Raw genomic sequence first — 14,859 nt, 5'->3', positions numbered from 1 at the left:
GGCCCCACCCAGCCACCCACCCACCACCCGGAGGTTTTTTTTTACCTCTGCCCTGGCATCACCGCCTCCGATCCGGGTACCCCGCGCGTGTTAACGCGGGGAAACATGGCGACCGCGCGCGTCCAGGCGAGTTGCGGCTCCTCCACCACCAACCACCACCAACCACCCCCCCTTCCCCCATGCTCGGGCGACTTACACATTGCTTTTATAGGAACCCCCCTCGAGAGAGAGAGTCAGGCCCCCCACTGGATAGTCGAGGAGGAGGGGGGGTGTCTCTGTCTCTCTCTCGCTGAGGGGTGGGGGGGACTCGTTTTGTCTCTCCGGGTCGGGGTCTCCCTCCTCCTCCTCCCCCCCCCACGGCCGACGCCATTTTTCGCGCGCGGCCCTCGCTCCGCTGCGCCGACGTTGGTTGCTTCCCAGGGTGTTTATTTCACGTCTCCTTTCGTTTGTGTGTGTGTGTGGGGAGGGTGCTTTTGCCGCCGCGGTTGGTTTCTTGTTGTTTGATTGAATGGTTTGTGTGGAACTGGAAGCGGCGTTAAGGTGCGAGGTAGTGGAGGGAGGGGGTGGTGGTGGTGGCGGCAGGCGGCGCAGTTGGCGATGTTTGAGACGGCCGTGGGGGTTGAGGCGGGGATCTTGAGGCGGCCTGGCGGGCGTGGGGAGGCGGTAGAGACAGCTAGGCTAGGCCGAGGCTTTCCGCACGTCCTCCTCCTCCCCCCTCCCACACGCCCGCTTCGTAAATCAACCCGGTTAGCATTCTCGTTCTTCTACGTTCCCTTTTTTTACAAATATATATTTTTTTTTAAAAAAAAGTGCACGGCATGGTCCTCCTCGGTGGTGTTGATGTTTTAAGGTTGATGTCTAGCAACCCTCGCGGCGTTACTGCCGCCGGCGTCTTTTGCCCGCTTGGCTGCTCGCTAAGCGAATCGCGCGGTTCGCTTTTTTGCCGCCACTGCTGCTGGTGGTAGTGGTGGTAGTAGTGGTGGTAGTGATGGTAGTAGTGGTGGTGGTGACCTCGGGAGTGACGCGACAAGAAGAGACGCCGAGCGGCGTTTCATTTCTTTTCGGAGATTTATCACAAGTAGTAGTTTAACGTTTATACTTGAGCGGCGGCGCCGGCGGCGGTGGTGGTGGTGGTGCGGGGGTTTGTTGCTCGTTTTATAATACAATTACGCGCGCTTAAGCGGTCACGTTTTTTTGTTGGTGTTAAAACTTTTTGTTTGTTTCGCTTGTGATGGTTTAAGCGCTGTCGAAGATGACGGGGCCTACTCGTATAACAACACCACCACCCGGATTCGCGTCGTTGCCGACCTCTCAGTGGTGGTGGTAGTGGTGGTGGTGGCGGCAGCAGCTTCGCTTCCCGCGTCTCCCATTTAATACGATGCCCAGGAGCTGCTTGGTTTAATTAACGAGTTAATTAGCCTCGCTGCCCTTCCTGCCACCGGAGGTGTTTCGGCGCGTTTTTACTCCGCTTCGAGCCGGTGACGAAGTTCGTTACGGACCCCAGGCCCGCCGCCGGCCTTACCCTCTAATCGAGTTTAGCTTCGTGTTGAGCTAATGTCATCATCGGTTAGTCCGACACGGTTATTAACCGTAGTTAGTACTGGTTAGTCTCGCGCTATATTTGCCATCGGAGATGTGTGGGGTTTTTTTTTTATTGTACGGCTATTCTTATTCGCCATTCGGTTAGCCCTTTGTTGAGATTGTGTTACGGTGATAGCACTAGGCCCAGCCGTCACCCCTACGTGCCATAAACCAGATCTATGAGCCTCGTGTTAAGTCGATGTTAGTGTCAGCCGGACCCAGGTATATAATAGCCCCACAGCACGCGCTCATTGTTGTGCTAATTTCCACATTTGAGGCGAAAGTTGCGGAATTGGTCTGACGTACGTGGGAAGCCTATTGTGCTAGGGTTTAGGACTAAGGCCTCGCCATAGCCCGAGTCAAATTGAGCTTCGTGCTGCGGTGATGTAATCGATCAGGTACGTCTATATTGGACTATTTTCATCATCTTCGTAGCATGTGTTTAGGCCACGATTCATCATTTGGTTTCGTGTTTTTACTGGGCTTGTGTTATGGTGTCAGGACCAGGCCCCAACCAAAGCCCCATACCATAAACCATTAACAACCTCGTGTTTGGCTGATATGGTTAGACCCAGGTAAACACATTCAGTTAGTTTCGTCTTGGGCTTGTTTAAGCTTCAATCCGTGACACTACATTGGTTTCATATTTGTGTTGTGCTCGTGTTATAGTGATGGTCATGCCCAGCCATAGCCCAAACTCCAAACACAGACGCGGGTAAAAACATTGTTAAGTTTAGCCTAGTGTCAGATGGTTGATATGGTCTTGGCTAAGCCTATACGTAGTCATACCAATACTGTACATTGGTTAGCTGTTTTGCTGTACTCTTGAGGGTGGGGTTTGATGAGGCCCAGCCATGATCATAAACTATGAAACCAATTTGAGCCTCGATTTGGGCTGATGTAAGTGGCAGATCCAGGCATAACCGTAGCTGTTTTATTTGTTTTCTTTCATCGTCATGCAAAAAAAACATTACATTGGTATACCCTTGTGTTGTGCTGATGTATGGGTTTTTCCCAGTCTTAGCCTCGCTTTTGATGTCACTATCAGTGGCAGGGTCAGGCATAACGCAAGCTCTGTTTAGCCGAGATTTGTGCTGTTTTAATAGTTTCTGGATACATCTGTGACTCACATTTTGGTTTAGGCACGTGTATTGCTGGTGATGGTGTTAGGCCCATTCGTGGCCTTGACCCAGTTTCGCCTTGTGTTGAGCTGATAAACATCGCCAATGTCAGACCAAGGCATGATTAGGCTAAACCAAATTTGGCCTAATGTGCTGTCATGGTCTCGGACTACATTTGTCTTACGTTGGTTTAGGCTTGTGTTGTGCTGTTAGGGTAAGACCTAGCTATAGTCCTTATGCAGTTTGGCCTTGTGTTTTGCTAATACAATTTAGTGGCAATTCCAGACATAACATGACTGTTGAGCCTTACTTTGTAAATATTCTTACAAGCTAGGGCTACATTTATGAATGTTATGTTGTTTTAGGTTTGTGTTCTGCTGGTGTTTGGGTTAGGAAGAGGCATAGGCCCACCTAAAGCCATATTACAGTTGAGCCTCATGTTTTGGCCGATGTCATGGTCTGGACTTGGGTTACAGCCATGAATCTGTCTTGGTTTAACCACGTGCTTGTCAGAATTAACATTGGTAGCTAGTTGTATGAGAAACACGTTATGTTTCGTTCAGGAGGAAACAAAGTAAGGTGTTTTATGCAATAACCACAATTGTATAGAAATAGCCATAACCCATTTTATTGTTTAACGGTCTTTGTATGGCCAGGGTTATCTCTCTGCTGTAAACGTAACCTTCTTTAGCCTTGTATTTTGATGAAATAAGCAAATTTGGCCTGTTAACCAAAAGTTAAAAGCTTGGCAGGATTAGAAGTACACATCGAGACTGCCTTTGCTAAATGCGTGTATTTGTAAACATGTATATCTGCTTGTGCAGCTGATTGAAGCCACGTGTACACCACACATACACTTTACATTTGCTTCTGGATGTTGCCCTACCTTGTGCTATTTTTAACGGCGAGAGCGTTGCTTGTTCGTTATCCTCACCTGGCGTCGTCCATGGTGGATCATTGGCTCAGTCTAATTATTGACACCAGCACTGCTGGATGAGATGTTTTCAAAATGGCATCAACATTCTTGACTGTGTGTGCCCTTGGTTTGATTGGGCCTGAAGCCAGCCACTGTTGACAGTAGTCACTCCCGCCCTCGTTAAAGTGTAAAAAAAATGTGTAAATGAAAGCGTTTGTGTCACGGTACGACGTGTTGATATTTTATCAATGGGTTTGTCGCCGTGCTGATGAAGTATTGTCTGTTTTTACATAATTTATAGTCCACGTGACGATGTTTAATTGTGCATGCTGAGCAAAGTGAGTCGGCTCCTGTTTTGCGTCGTGGCCCGAGTGATATGACATTTTAATTGAGAATACCCCCCACATTCGTCATTAACATCGCCTAACAATAGAAACATTCATAGGCTAATGTTTCAACTAAATGACCCGGTGAATGCACTGAAGAAGGGCCACTGCCGTAGAGTTGGCTTATTTATTTTCTTTTGTTGTTAGGCAGTTTTGTTCACGAAAAATGTTGAGTTCTTATTGGTGCTTGTGTACCACTTCCAAGGCAGCACCTTACGTCAATATATGTCACAAAGTACCACTCAGTGCGTTGGCTTGTATCGTGTGAAATGAAATCACTTCATGGAAAATGCTAAAGTAAGGTCCAATAACCTCTGTGACCCTCTTGGGTTGGACCTCATCCAACAGTAGATTGAAAGGGGAAGGACTGTACATGAACTGTCCGCATATTTTTAACACAAACTCTAAACTTACGCACCCATGTTTAACTAAGATATTAACAACTGCACATTTGCATTAAATGTAAAGTATTTGTTGAATCGAGCACTGCCATGAATGCCTGTGCACAAGACCGTGTCGGGTTCGCGAGAGTTAACAGCGTTTAAATGGTACATTTACCTGTGCTGATTGAGCTCAGCCCACTGGAGAGTCGTGGGTAATTTAAAATCCCATTATCTTAAACTCTGCTGTTTTTCTCTGTTTGCTTTGCAGAATTGTTAAAAAATCGTCCAAACTAACGAGAGAAAAGAGGAAGGAAAAATGAAGGTGGATCGGACCAAGCTGAAGAAGACGCCCACAGAAGCGGTGAGTCTGGCCCTACGCCGGCTTGTGGGCACCCGTGTGGTGCGACACTTGGTGACACCTGGGTGATGTGTTTGCGTTACCGGATACAGGGAGAGAGTGGGTGAGGTGTGTGACAACCAGATAAGTATATTAATTGATCCTTTGATTATGGCTTTGGGAATCTATTGTCAATTGAAAAAGTATCGGAATCCATCTTAGGAATGATGAAAGTGATTGGCACCGCGCGTGAACGTTCAAATCACACACTGCATTTGCGATTGATCCACGGCAGCCATCCTAAGGCATCAGCAGCCAGGGTGCTCGCCAGGCACCACGTTTATGATTGATTTTTCTGGTGCGATTATCAATAACGCAAAAAAACAGCAATTAACAACCCTAGTTAGATCGCAGTGCGGATAAATGAAGCGCTTAGCTACGGAGTTGTCGGGTCACTGCGGCAGTCTGTAGATAACATAATCGACAAACGGGCAGCAGGAAAAAATAATGAATGAAGCAGAGATGGGAATGAAGTTGGCGATTGAGAGAAATTATTTACCAAGGGGTTTCGTGTTGAAGTGGACACGTGACTGTCCATCGATTCAAATCGTTGCATTGAAATGTTTGCTTTAGAGTCGACTACAATTTATGCAGATTATATGCAAACCTTACACCTAGGCTAATCGAATGACAGAAACGACAATGCTGGCGCTGACTTTTGGTAGAGTTTGTTGAACCGTGATGGAGCGGGTGGTTAATTGTTGCGTAGTTAATGATATGTTTGTAACTAAAAGGGAAAGCAATCTCAGCCTTCTTTACGCTTCCACGGTGAATGTTTTTCCTATGGGCTACTCGTGGCATGTGGGAATGTCGACCCCACGCATTCTGCTGTGCTCTCTCACAATAACATAACACCCAGATGAAGCAAGTGGTCAGATTGTGTAATAGCGGCGTTAATCTTTTATACAGCAGAGAAGGACCATTTCCTGACATTTTTCCTGTTATATAATTTATTCCTATTGGGGCAGCATTGTTGACGAATGTGAGTTTGCGTTATTTTTCTGCTTGTGCACCCACTGCCAATGTAGTGTGGCAGATTTTTTTTTGCTCTGTAAAAGATTGTAAACAGAACAAGGTGCTCGTTTTCTCAATCGTACCTGGGTCGGTGTGTAACATATATTTACCTTAAACAGCTGTTGCGTTAATAGGGCTATGTCATGCATAGACACATCAGCAGTAAAGCAAACCTGAGAAATACATGCACTTGTGTTGTTGTGCCACGACCGTAAAAAATAATTCAGATTAAATTATTTGCGGCATGCCTTCTCAACTCCTGCTGCTTGTGTTTAATGTATTGTTCGTGCGGCGAGAGTGGCGTGTGTGGACCCACGGTCCGGACGTCCAGTAACATAGTAATGTGTATAGCGTAATGAAGGTCCTTGCATAAGTGCGCCTCTTCCTTTGATACAGTTTTGCAGTAGCGTTTTATAAGTTTACATTTTGTGGTAAATGAGTCGGAAAATCTAATTATATAATTGAGCCTTCTGATTGTATTCTGGCATCTCATGATTATTTTACCGTGTTAAGTTTTCCTTGCGTATTATTATTTTTGAGAGTTTTTACAGCAGTCTTCTTCGGAAATGTTTGTTTTAACGTGTGTAAAGTGGCCTTGAATTTTGTGGTATGAAAGGCGGCGCCCTGTTAATAAAGATTGTTATTATCGCGCGCCATGATCGGTCCACTGCTGTGCATCGCCATCTCTCGCAGACCCGCGATGCAACAATCCATTTAGCACCTAGCACAGCGAGCCGATTCAACAGCTCCATCTCACGTGGTCGTCCTCTCAGTCCGTTTTAGTTCTTTTGCTGCACCACCACTCTGAAGCCATAAGTGGTCTGTGCTGCCCCAAACCCTTATATATTTTTTGTTACTTTACAAGCATTTGGTTGACACTCTGCTCTTGCATCGATTCAAAAACTGCTGAATTGATTAACTTTATTAAAACCTCCCAGTTTTCTCAGGGCCCCACATTGTGGAGTGCAATCCCACTTCCATCAAATTACCTCTTTCTATATAGCCTATTGCGTATCTATTTTTTTCGGTGTCAGGCAGCGATGGTGATGAATGTGGTGAGGTTATTGATGAGGTTATTTCATTCGGCCTGTGCTCGCCACGTGCGGGCTGGTGTGGCATACTTGTGCTTGGCGCACCGGCTGTTAATATGGCGGTGCCGGCACGGTACGATAAATCCGCCATGCCGGCGATTCCTAGCTCTCTCTGTTTTCTCGCGACGGATCGCCGTGGCCGTTTAAGGGCCCATTTACATGGTAAACTATCGGTGAGAGCGCCACGCTGCATGGCGTGTTGCGCCCGCGCTGCATTGCCGGAACCTTTGGGGATATGCTACATAAACGTCCCGCTGTCTTGTGTTTTTTACCTACAGTTCGGCGAATGGCGTCTGATAGATATTGTACACCACTATGAGAAACTGTTTATTACTAACCTTCGCACGAGCAGTTTTAAAAACGCAATGGGCCACATGCTCTGTCGGATCGCAGGAACGAATAAACCAAAGTGTGCGCGCGACATGGTGTTTTGAGAGGTAGACAAATACCAGTAACTCGTGCTCAAGGTTTTATTTCTGAATGGTTTCCATCGTTTGCAGCACGGCTTTTGTATTTGCCTTTTAACGTGACCTGGGAAGGAATTACCTTGTCTCGATCACATTAAATACATTTGAATCCCCGTAACGGTTGAACTTGCCGTTGGCGGCCGCGTTATTTATTCCGATGTGTAAAATTTAAATGGCAATTTGTAGGCCAAGGGGGGAGAGATTGTCCAAGGCAATAAAATCTGACATTTCTTGCTACTGCGTCATAACAGCGAGGCGACCACTCGGGTTCCCCCCCCCCCTCGCAGAGAGCGTGTCATTTACCATAAACACAACTCTCTGTCAGCCAGCGTGCTCCTGTCACAAAACAGCAAAAGTACTAAGTGGGTTCCGAGCAATGTTGCCGCTTGTACGCTCGCACCTGCTATCGGCCACGTGTCGGAGTGGGTACCATCCTTCCTCGCGGGACTGACCCGCAGGAGTTTGATCGATCGAAGCCCGTTTGAAACGTTCGCCAGAGGTGCTGATGACGGTGCTAATCGATGGAAACGTTGGATTTGCTTGCGTCTGGCTCGTTTCGTAGCCAATGCAGAGGCACTTTTGCAATTTTGGTTCTCGTCACTTTGTTTTCTCAGGCCAACATTGCAAAAGAGACCTTCGGTGTCGCTAGCATCTCGACTGGTTAAAGTGAGCTGAAAGGAGTTGTTTATCGGCAAGAGTATGAGAGATATCAACATTATTTGAAGGAACTGTAGCCATCAAGTTTACAGTGAGGTTACCTTTCCTTCCAAGTCACATCACTCGCAAAAATGTAAATATCCAATTTTGAAGGACACTTGAGTCGAAGGTAAGTTGTGTTGCCATCCAATAGAAATATGGCCAAATTGATCACACGCTTGCCCAAAACACCATAGGTTCGCCCGAAGCAAAAACCAATGCTGAAAGGATATCTCTCGACATGCGAGAAATCCGTTCTGCCGTCGTAACGGGGAGCGATTTCTTAAGTGGCGGATGTCTCGATGGCAATGCCACGCCACTGCCACGGGACCAGCTGATGATGAATCTTGCCTAACGACGGTGCCATGTGCCCCCCCTCCCCCCCACAGCCGACAGACTGCCGGGCCCTCATTGAGAAGCTGAAGGCATGTGGAGACAAGCAGCTGCTGCAGGAGCTGCAGAAAATCAAGACATGGAACTTCGGAAAGGTACAGACACATTACTGTATTTGTTTTTTTCTATGCACCACCAAGAATATTCATACGCATTACTAGGGTTGCTGTGATATGGCTATACTGCTACATATCTTGCGCTATAAGATCCACATTAATTGTCATTGTGACATTTTAAATTGTCTAATATTGTTTAACACGTAGGCTTTTGCAACCAGTATTCATAATAAAGGGGTTTATTTTTGGGCTAGATCGCATAAATATAACTTTTCCGTTAACCCACCACCACCCAAGACAGCCAATTAGTAAGGTTTGTCTTGTAATCAAAACGTGCCAAGTAGTTACTACTTCAGCACACTCATGTGTTGGAGAATAAACCCACAACATTTACAAGTAGAATTCGGTTATATTGCACAAATCGTAGTAATTACATTTGCAATTCCTTACGGCCGTGGGAACCGTTGTGCTGAGACGGCTTTGGGATGGGCACTGTGTGCCTGCTACTTGCCACTCATCTTTGCCCAGGATTCACTTCTTCCGTGCACGCCGCACCATGGGCTTGTTATCCTCTAAATGTCGTGCGTGGAGTAGTTGAGACAATTGGAGGAAGGAGGTGACTGGTGATTGGGATGGAGGTCGTATGGCAGGGAGCTGGTGAGAGGGTGAAAATCATTGGTCAAGGGCAAAGGAGAAACGTTTAAAGTCTTGAGCCTGGAAGTCGCTAGTAATGTATGTTGAAATTCTTTCGCACCGTACGTAGCCAACCTTGTGAATCGGAGGTGCAGTGGAAAGTACAACAAACTAAACGCAAAAAGTATTTCTCGAGATATGCATATCTCCTGTGCCTTCCTGGGGCTCTGCTACAGAAGCTCATCTGAAAGCGCGCGATGGAGTGACCGTCTTTGTTCGATGGTTAGCCAAAAGACGCTGCGTGGATGACCACTGCAGGGTGGGAAATAGAACTGGTTGGAAGATTGCAGGACAGCAATGAATGTCGGTGTTTTGTTGGGGGGTTACAATGGTTACCTCCCACACTAAATGTATTTGTCCACATTTTTATCGAAGGATCCTTCTGATAAAGTCTCGAGACTGAGGCTTGTCTGTGAAATTATAGGGTAGTACTATTATTATTCTTGTTCTTCTTCCAAGACACGGTCGTGGCAGCATTGGAGAAAGAAGCGTTCTCCGTCGGCTTGGAAGAGGTTAACTGGGTGTTTCCGTGAGGTATTGGAAAGTAAACACGGAGGCATATCCAATAATTGATTCTGTATTGAGTTGAGAGGCAGCGGGAGGGATTTGAGGATTGGTGAGATGAGATCTTGTGTGACAGACTCGATTTGGTGCCTGCCCTCCTTCTAACCTCACCACAGAAAGGTCTTTTGTTGGAGCCAGATATTAAATTTAACTATATCCCTCCCCCCCCGGGTCTTCCCTAAGAAATCCACGGTTGTAAGAAATATTTTTGCGTTACCGAAAACAGTGGCTGCATTGTTTTGACTGCTGGCTGATGGACGTGAGGGCACCGTAGTCGGATGATATATGCTCAGTAAGATGTCATGTAATTCAGCTGCCTCTTTAAGGCCTCTCGAGGTCTCCCAAGAATTTCTGTTGCATGTTGCATCGGGATGTCTGACCATTTGTGGCCAGGTCGCTTCTAAAAAAGAAGCTAATAACTCATTGGGCTTTACCTGGTAAAGTTAACATAGATATGTTTTTGTTAGTGATGTGCTTACATTTCCTCCTATACTTTGTACTCCTATCATGTTTTCGTATTGTTTGTTGTGGTAACTTTCTAATCCGCCTCTTCTGTATAGCTCATCGGATTCCTGTAGTATAAATAAAGATTCTGAATCCCCTTTTCTAAGAAGTGTTTTTCACACGTGAGAGGAATCTGGTGTACCCAGAGAAACCCTCCACTCTTAGAGGGGTGATAACACTCAAAACTCTTCATCACAGATTGCTTTACAAACCCCAATAGCTGTAACCGCAATATATTGGGCACTTCACAGCCTGGCAAGTTTGGGAGTTTCACAAATCTCTCGGTAATCCGCCTCCCAGAGTGCAGGGTTACCAGGCGTGTACCACTTGGACGTATTTGAATTGCTGCACAGTGCACGCTTCCATCACAGCAGTTTGTAGATTTTGTTCAGCGGCGTCTGAAACCCACCAGCCCCCCGTCGATACAGAATCCTCATCCCTTTGTGATACACGAGCGTGCTTCAGAATCTTGGCCATTTCTGCCGAATCGAAAAAAAACCCCCACCACTTCACAACCCAATAAAACACTCGTTGATAATTACCATTGTTGTGATCCACAGCAACTGATGGTCGCATTGTAAAACTAATTTCACATTTCGTCATTGCTAGTAGCTCTTTTCTTATTTAATCATTAACTGTAAGATGAATATTTTATTTAGTGCGGTCATAATGTCCTTTCAGCACTGTTTACCCGTGCAATCGGGATGTAACTCGAGACATTGCAGTGTATTTTGAAAGTGATACCTGGTGCAGGTCCCCCCCCCCTGCCTGCCCCCCCCCCCCCCACTACAACCCCTCTCCCTGTGTTATCGATCGCTCGCAGGACAAGATACCGTGCATTAAAAATGAATGGTACCAAAAAGCAGAACAGCAACGCTGGGCGAGATTTATTATTAAGTTAGGGATGATCGTGGCATGTGATTGCGACGCGCATCCGTGGGCGTCGTATGCACATGGGGTTTTTCCCTGCACTCTGCTTTTCTTGCTTCCATATTAATAATTAATATATAATGCTGATTTGGCCAAAGACTGTGAGATAAAATAGTATCGAAAATGATTCCGTCGAGTGTTTTCAGATGCATCCTCGAGAGCAAGGGGGTATGCAGTACAGGAAGTAGACTGCTGACGAGTGCTGCCCCCTCATATGTATGAGTGTTTTCCCCAGGCGCTCGTGAGTTTCTCCATTTCACAATATTCATGCCATTTGTCAAATCCTCTGAGTCTCAAGACTGTTTTTCAGGAGGGGGGGTCCTGCTTTGGATGATTGGCCATTGAGTAAAATTTTAACCAAGGAAAATGCAAAATAACTCAAGGAAGTCTTCGTGAAAAACTCTTTGCTAAGCGAGAGTTTTTCCCAGTCAATGGGCCAAACTAGATATCGAACTTGATGGTACCACCTACAGTGGATTGACAATCACTGATGATGACATTCATATAATCGTTGGCTTTGATAACCACTGAAAATGTTATCACATATTAATAAACTTTTAATGCCCGTAATTGAATTACTAACGGTCAAACCCTTGGCAAGTAAAGGTGGCACAAGCTCTTTGTGTGATTCATGGACTGAAGAGAATCGTCATATGATGGACACATTAATTAATTTCAAATAGATTGCTACTTTTGCTATACACGCGTCGAATCACGAGGAGAAAAATGGCATTTTAATTCAAAGCTTCTACATATTTTTTGCCACCAGTCTCATGAATACACGTGTTCAGTCTTTTAATAACTCCCACTACACTGCAGCCGTCACTTTCACAGTCGCTTTCACAGTATTAGGTCTAGGGAAAAGCTGCCATTAGGGGTCAACTAATACTAAAAACTGCACTTTTAAAAAAGTATTATTGTTATTATACGAATGTTGAGACGTTCACAAAAAACACGCACCCCGATTAAGGGGAAAATGAAACGGTCGAATTGAATCACCGCCCCTAAGGGGAAGACCATCGACTATTCGCGATGGGTTTGGGGGGGGGAGGGGGGGCGAATTGTCGCTGCGTTCCTAAAATACGGGCTTGAGCGTCGCCATGACGACGCTGTAACCGTGGTAATCGCAACCCTCGGGCGTTGTGCAGTGCGAGCTGTACCACTGGGTGGACCTCCTGGACCGCTTCGACGGGATCCTTGCGGAGGCGTGCGGCACGGTGGAGGCCACGTCGTGGCTGCTGGTGTGCGACCAGCCGGGTAACAAACAGCTGAAGGCGCTGCTGCTGTCCACGCTGAACTTCACCGCGCTGCTCATTGAGTACAGCTTCTCGCGCCACCTCTACAGCTCCATCGAGGTGAGTTTTGCAAAATTCCATTCGCGAAGGACGCAATGGTTGAAATGTTTGGCTTCTCTGACTCTCTTGTTTAAACCGCTGAGGTTTTAAGTGCAAATGTAATTTGACAACATAATTGCGTTTATTAAGTTGTTATTTTTTTAAATCTATAATTGTGGAGTGTTTTGATCCTGCCTGCCGAGTAGCCCTTGATAAAGCGCTTCTGAGCTTAAATGGGCTTTACTCATTGGGAAATATGCGTATGATTTCTAAAAAGACAGGGGCTTTGGGGAGTGGGGAGGGGCTGTGGGGAGGATAGATCGAGTGAGAGTGGGAGGGGTAAAATGCAGAAATAACGAGATGGAGCTGTGTGGTGATTGATCAGAGGGAGTGAGGCCACATAATGGAGAAGGTGGGGGTATGGGGACGAAAGGGGAAAGGGCTGTTTGTGGGATATAATTGAAGTGAGTGGGTCTAAAGATGTGGAAAATATTCAGGTGGGGGGTGAGAGGAGGAAGTTTGGAGGGAGATTTGAATTGAAGCCCGAGTGAAACCATCCTGGTGTTTGTATAATAAGTAAAAGGAACTGTGTTGGCACGGTTGGCTATGTGGTGCGAAAGAATTTCAAAATACAAATAACAACCTAACAATAACAAGAGATAAAAATCATGCATATCCATGAGTTGTTACGCTTTCGAACATGCGTATGTCCTCGGAAGTGTTTACATATTATTAAGGTTATCAGACACTCCGCAAAGTAAGATGCACTTAAAATGTGTGTACTGTGTCCTGATAAGGTTGCACGAATGTAGTCTTTCGCGCGCACACCTCCCGGATTAGAACACACCCACAACTCTGCCCGGGAGAGCATGCGTCGTCCGTCAGGGCCGGGACGCCGTAACGTTGACGGGCACCTTTTGAACTTGGCGGCGTTGACGACGATGACGATGTTCTTCTCAGCACCTGACGACGCTGCTGGCCTCATCGGATATGCAAGTGGTGTTGGCGGTGCTGAACCTGCTGTACGTGTTCAGCAAGCGGTCCAACTACATCACCCGCCTCGGGTCTGACAAGCGCACGCCACTGCTGGCGCGTCTGCAGCACCTAGCCGAGGTCTGATTATTATTTACGAAATATATTTCACCTGCGAATATCCCTTGAAATGGAAACATCTTGTATTTTTCGGGGTGGGGGGGGGTGTGTCAACTGTCTCGTACATAACAAGCACGGTAATGACGCCTGTTACGAACGTTTTGAATGTTTAACTTGTACAGTTTGCATCCATGTAATGCATGTCACATTGGGACGTACATTATTGAGCAGGGCACGCTGCCAGTTCGTGTAGAAAGCACTTGAGCTGTGATAGTTAAGAGATGTTTTACGAGTGTTTCGATTAAAAGATTTAAATGGATTGAGGTCAGCCTTGCGTTCCCCCCTCCCCGTCACGATCACACAACAACAGTTAGATTCATTTATTTTGTAGTTAACTCGTGGAGGCCTTTCTGCCCACAGTGGTGCGAGCAAGTAATTGCTCGGCTGTACCTTTTCCTGTTTTTTTGCCCCTTGATATTTTAACGCGAACATGGGACGAATGTTATCCCCTCGTATGTGTGGCTTTTTCTCAGGGCACTCTGATATCCACCTCATTTACCCCCCCCTCCCCCCCTTCATGTTTTTGCTTTCTTCGACATATGTTGAGGCAACCCATTCAGTCATGTAAAGACCAGGCAGGCACAAGTCGCCTTCGTCTGCGCACTGCCTGTGTCTGTTATTCCTCTAAAGTGGCATCGGTGCCTTTTACACTTTACGATACCATCGTCTCCTTTGCTTCACTTTAGATGCTTTTTGAACCGGAATCGTCTTGTATTGCATCGATGAAACAATCCCGCGGCTCAACGGGTTGTGACGTCGTTGCCGCTGCGTTTGTTGCCTTCACAGAGCTGGGGCGGCAAGGAGAATGGCTTTGGCTTGGCGGAATGCTGTCAGGACCTGCCCCTGTCTGTAAGTCTCGCCACGGCAAGGCCAACACCAACCGCCAGTCATGTGACTATTCACCCGCCGTCAATTCGATGATACACCCTCAGTTATTCGGGGTCACGATTTGATAAAGTAAAAGTCGCAGCCTCCTGTGGTTAAGGCGGTCAGTTGATCCCTTGACATGCGATTTATATTCACAGCCCTTTATCAGTCCACTGCTGGATGAGGGCCTCCTCGGTGAATTGTGATATGCCAAGCTAAGCACCGCTGCCAATTAAAAAAACTGCGTGTCAGTCATTAACACCTGTTACCATATTCTCTGGATTGGGAGACGTTTAGCTAAATAAGTAAGACGC

General features: G+C 46.5%; 1 protein-coding gene across 16 annotated transcripts in view; it reads left to right on the top strand.

Annotated features, from left to right (window-relative positions):
• The window catches only part of HUWE1 (HECT, UBA and WWE domain containing E3 ubiquitin protein ligase 1), a 93,794-nt gene continuing 78,935 nt past the window's right edge, over positions 1-14,859 (top strand). For 10 of the 16 annotated variants that reach the window (XM_076074203.1, XM_076074200.1, XM_032971366.2 and 7 more), the window contains exons 1-6: positions 1-126; positions 4,656-4,748; positions 8,442-8,540; positions 12,341-12,547; positions 13,487-13,639; positions 14,465-14,527. In XM_076074203.1, coding sequence (XP_075930318.1) covers positions 4,704-4,748; positions 8,442-8,540; positions 12,341-12,547; positions 13,487-13,639; positions 14,465-14,527 — 567 coding nt within the window. In that variant the 5' untranslated portion in view covers positions 1-126; positions 4,656-4,703. The other 6 variants (XM_076074209.1, XM_076074198.1, XM_076074208.1 and 3 more) reach the window with 4 other exon arrangements.

Source organism: Petromyzon marinus, chromosome 46, assembly GCF_048934315.1.
Source record: "Petromyzon marinus isolate PM22_M1 ecotype Great Lakes invasive population chromosome 46, UKy_Petmar_22M1.pri1.0, whole genome shotgun sequence".
In the NCBI taxonomy this organism is placed as follows: Eukaryota; Metazoa; Chordata; class Hyperoartia; order Petromyzontiformes; family Petromyzontidae; genus Petromyzon; species Petromyzon marinus.
The sequence above is the reverse complement of the archived record's forward strand: the minus strand, read 5'-3'. Positions and strand labels throughout refer to the sequence as shown.